Source organism: Penaeus japonicus, unplaced genomic scaffold (genome assembly GCF_977035675.1).
Source record: "Penaeus japonicus unplaced genomic scaffold, GWHDUDI00000001_assembly GWHDUDI00000001, whole genome shotgun sequence".
In the NCBI taxonomy this organism is placed as follows: Eukaryota; Metazoa; Arthropoda; class Malacostraca; order Decapoda; family Penaeidae; genus Penaeus; species Penaeus japonicus.
In genome coordinates this window covers 44116624-44121623 of record NW_028234403.1, presented here as the reverse complement: position 1 = coordinate 44121623, position 5000 = coordinate 44116624, and the positions used below count along the sequence as shown (strand labels likewise).

At 30.5% G+C, this 5000-nt stretch overlaps 1 protein-coding gene across 3 annotated transcripts in view; it reads left to right on the top strand.

Annotated features, from left to right (window-relative positions):
* LOC122259947 (GTP-binding protein Rhes) overlaps positions 1-5000 on the top strand; it is a 55338-nt gene that overhangs the window by 27506 nt on the left and 22832 nt on the right. For all 3 annotated transcript variants that reach the window (XM_086541089.1, XM_043026947.2, XM_043026945.2), the window contains exon 2: positions 3439-3910. In XM_086541089.1, the coding sequence (XP_086397215.1) occupies positions 3684-3910 (227 nt within the window). In that variant the 5' untranslated portion in view covers positions 3439-3683. The remainder of the gene's footprint in view (positions 1-3438; positions 3911-5000) is intronic.

Here is a 5000-nt window from a genome sequence, read left to right as displayed (position 1 = left end):
CGTCAGAAAATTAATTATTCCTGTTATTCGTAAATAATAAGACGAAAGACATTGATAGTAAGCAAATCAAATATCATTTTATAGTACAAAAAAATAAAACACAACTTTAAAGGGGAAATCGAGTAACGCAGATAAAAGATACAAGACATTCACACTTAGCAAAGAGAGAAGGGAAAAGCGTAGAGCAAGGTCGGTGAAAAATCCTAGTTGGCAACTGACCACGCAAATCCCCGCCCCCTTCAATACTGAGTCGTGATTAATCACAGGGTTTTGGATACCAAATTAATTGAAGTTTCTGTTATGCCAGCTTGTTTCCATTATTATATTTTACCATTAACTATATAAATAATATATCACCGTTTTGTTAAAAGTTTTATAGAGAAAATTAAAATGAAAAATCATAGGTAAAGTAATCAGAAAAAAAATATATTTTACACAGCATTGGATCAAGGAATGAAATGAATCAGCAAGCTTTTTATGTAATTATCATAAAATATCCCATGTTGCATAATGTAAAATAACAATACACATGAAATGACACAAACTGCACAAAAAGGTATTTTTTTGAATTTTTAAATAAGTAAAGCTTTCATTCTATAATAAAAGAATAAAAATCAGGAATTACTACAGAAAAAATAGTTACCCTCTGTATTCATGGGATATCTGCCTGCATTGAAGCATTCTCTTATATATTATTTTTTAATAATTATAACAATTGAGGCTGCCTATTGTTTCTGCTCTATGAGACTTGCGTTTTTCTGTTTCTCACATATTCTTTCCCTTGAATATTTAATTATACTAACTAAAAGAAATACTTGTTCTCTAATGTATCTAATAAGACCAAGTGCTCGAGCAAAAATTGTATCTCTCCTACACAGTTCGATCCAGGTAGAAAGGGGGTGGAGCTAAATGACGTCACAAAAGCTAGCCAATCAGGACGCTGTGAACAATGCCTAATGTAGCTGTATAGATAATTATCTAAGAAAGGGGGAGGATGCAGATGAGGAGAGTCTAGGGGAAAGATAAAAATCAAGAAAAGAAGACGAAGAAAGAGGAGAAGAGAAGGACAATAACAACAAAGATAAGAGAATAGATATGACTGCTAACAAAATGAAAAAAAAAAAAAAACACATACAGCTATCAAAAGAGAACAATTCCATGACACAGGCGAATGACGAGGAAGATCATGGAACCGCGAATCAATTGTCTGACGAAGCTTAATTAAAAGAGATGATGCAACAGATCGGGTTCGATTGCTCATTACCTTGAAATTGTAATATGATGCTGTCATTCCTCTTCAATAATTCTTGCAGGATTATGATGATCATAATGATGGTGATGCTGATAATGATAATGATAATAGCAATACTAGCTATGATGATACCAACAGTGGTGATTATAGTAATAGCAATATGTGTTTGCGTCTGTATATGCATACATATATATATATATATATATATATATATATATATATATATATATATATATATATATATATATATATATATATATATATATATATATAATGTAAGCAGTTGAACTCCCCATTTACCTCTGTGGCATTACCACAATTTAGCATGTAAAATATGTTATGTATTGTACATTTTTGTTGAAGGATAATTGAAAATCCTTTTTTTTACAGTTAAAACCACTGATGATGAGTGTTTGAACACTCGAAACGTTTGGTTCCAATGTGTAATAAAGAAGTTTTTGAAGATTGCTTCTTTTTTTTTGCTACACCGAAGAAAGTTTTAGTTACCTCAAGGCTGGAAATAAGGATGTTTCTTCTGGCAACACTGATCTTGAGATTCATTATATATATATATATATATATATATATAATATATATATATATAATATATATACTTATATATATATATATTATATATATGTATATATATATATATATATATATATATATTATATATATATATATATATATATAATATATATATATATATATATAATATATAATATATATATATATATATATATATATATATATATATATATATATATATATATATATATAATATATATATATATATATATATAATATATATATTGTATATTATATATATTATATATAATAAATATATATATATATAATATATAATATATATATATATATATATATATATATATATATAATATATATATATATATATATATATATATATATATATAATATATATATATATATGAGCTTTTGACTTTCTCCTAAAGACGTCATTCTATTGAGACGCACACAGGAAAGTCGGCAAATAAAGCGAGTTCCAATAATCTGTACGTCATGCCATTTGTTTCTCGACTTCTTCCACGACGACAAAGCAAAAACGGCACACGCTCTGTGAGGTCTTATCCTGCAATCGTCGAGGCATGCCAAAGGACAGGTCTAGGAAGAAAAGAAAACTTTTTTTTGTATTGTCGTAATTGTTCTTCAGACTTAATTAACTCGTGCTCGGCGTCGACTATGACGTTTGATGATAGTATTGTCCGTTTTCGATATTTTTTTCTTTCTTAATTCTTAAAAGAATTCTGATTTCTTTCTTTTTTACTGTAACTACTATTGTTATCATTATTATTACTATCAGTATTGTAGTTATTGTCATATTTATTACTATTATCGTTATCATTGTTATCAATATTAGCATTGTTGTTATCCTTATTAAGATTATTGTCATTATTATCATTAAAATCATTATTATTATTATAATTATTATCGTTACTATTAGTAGTAGTTTTATTATTTTTATCATTATTATTGTTATTATCATCATTATCACTGTTATTATTATTACCATTATCATCAGTATCATTATTATCAAAAATACTTACATAATCATAATCATCATTATTACTATTATTGTTGTTGTTAACATCATTTTTATCATTATTATTATCATCATTGTTATCATCATTGTTATTATAACTATTATCCCAATGATAATGATGATTATCATTGCGATTACCATTATTATGATTATTGTTATCATTAACATTACAACTATTACTATCATAATTATCAATGCTGTTGACGTTATAATGAACATTGTCATCATTATCATTATGAATAGTATCACTTACCATCATCATTGTTATCATTACAATTACCAGCATTATTATAATTCATATTACTATTTCTATTACAAGCATTATCATTAATGTTATTACTATTATCTTCCTAATCATTATACTTATCATCATTATCATGATCATAATGATAATGATGATTATCATTATTATTGATATTATCATTATCCTCATTATTTGTCATTTCCATTGGCATTGTTATCATTATCATCATCATTATTACTACTATCAATTTAATCGTTGATATAAGTATTGCTTTATTATTGCATTACTTCATTATTGTACTGTATTATCATCGTTACCAACATAATCCAATCCAACTACATGTTATCTTTCTTATTCCAGTTAATCGTCGAAAGATGAAAACCTGCAAGAAATCCACAACACTAAATCAAAGAACAACCCCGTAACACCAAAAGAAGTAGTGCGTTAAAAGAAAAAGAAAAAAATCAAAGAAACACACGTAAACAAACACTAAAACAAAACAAAGAAAAGACCTACTCACTCAAAGAAAACAAAAAGACAATTCAAACCCCCCAAAAAAACAAAAACAAAAGACAAACAGTGAACAATCCCATTCACAACGAAGGATGACGAACGACGGAGAACACATGGTCGTGACCAGCAAAGATAGCGAAGGGAGCGGCGAGTGCGCATGCGCGGCCGCCGCCACCGAAAACAGCTGTTCGACCAAGGCTGAGGTGCCGTCGTCCCTCCCGCTGGTGTCCGACAAGGGCATGAAGCCGCCAGCCAAGAACTGCTTCAGACTGGTGATCCTCGGGTCGTCGCGGGTCGGCAAGACGTCGCTTGTGTCCAGGTGAGGGACTGTGTGCGTTTGATTGATGGCTGGTGGTGACTCTGGCTTTTAGGTGTGTTTCGTTCTCTGTTTTTTTATTTTCTTATTCTTTTTCTTTTGTTTGTCTGTGCCTTTCTTTGTTTATCTGTTGATATTATATATCTATCTGTCTATCTATTCCTCTCTCGATATATCTTCCCTTCTCTCACTTTTTTCTTCTCTCTCTCCCTCTCCTTCACTTTTTCTCTCTCCCTCTTCTTCACCTTCTCTCTCTCTCTCTCTCTCTCTCTCTCTCTCTCTCTCTCTCTCTCTCTCTCTCTCTCTCTCTCTCTCTCTCTCTCTCTCTCTCTCTCTCTCTCTCTCTCTCTCTCTCTCTCTCTCTCTCTCTCTCTCTCTCTGTCGCCTATCGAAGCCCGGATATAATCTTCCAATTACTGAGTTCCACAATTAAGTTGAGGAACCTTGAATGAAATGTACACCTAAAATTATTCCTGGATATGTTATAATAGTCAGTAGAACCGGTATAGACAGGCTGTTGCATCATGAAAATAACAATTCTGAAAAAGGCGGTTCATACTCTGCAAAACTTATTTTAATATCTCGAGGAGGAGTTTAAGATTGTGATATTCTTTTAAGGACTATGATATTACAAAATATCGAATTTCTCTTCGAGGTAATATTGTTCATACATTCTATTCTTATTCGGAATGATTAAAGAGCTGGAATTAAAACTTATTAATAACTCAATCTAACACCATAAGTTGATTAATTGAAGGCCAGAAATAGAATATGTAGGTAACTGATACGATGAAAGTGTAAAGTTTTAAAAAGAGATATGAGGGTGAAGTCTTGGAGAGAATCTTCTTCCTCATTTTTTGTTGAATCTCCATCACTTTCTCGGTAAGTAAAAATAGAAAATTAATCTTCTACACCAAAAGGGGGGGGTGGTGGGAGTTAATTTCTTACATAAATCTGGACGCGTGGTGTGAGTCTGAAAGCCATGAGCCGTAATTTTAAGTCTGTAATCAAGGGTCTAAAGTCAAAGGTCAAAGAATGGCGGCAATATCCATTATGAATATAGTGGGGATGATAGTGAGGACATAAATTATAA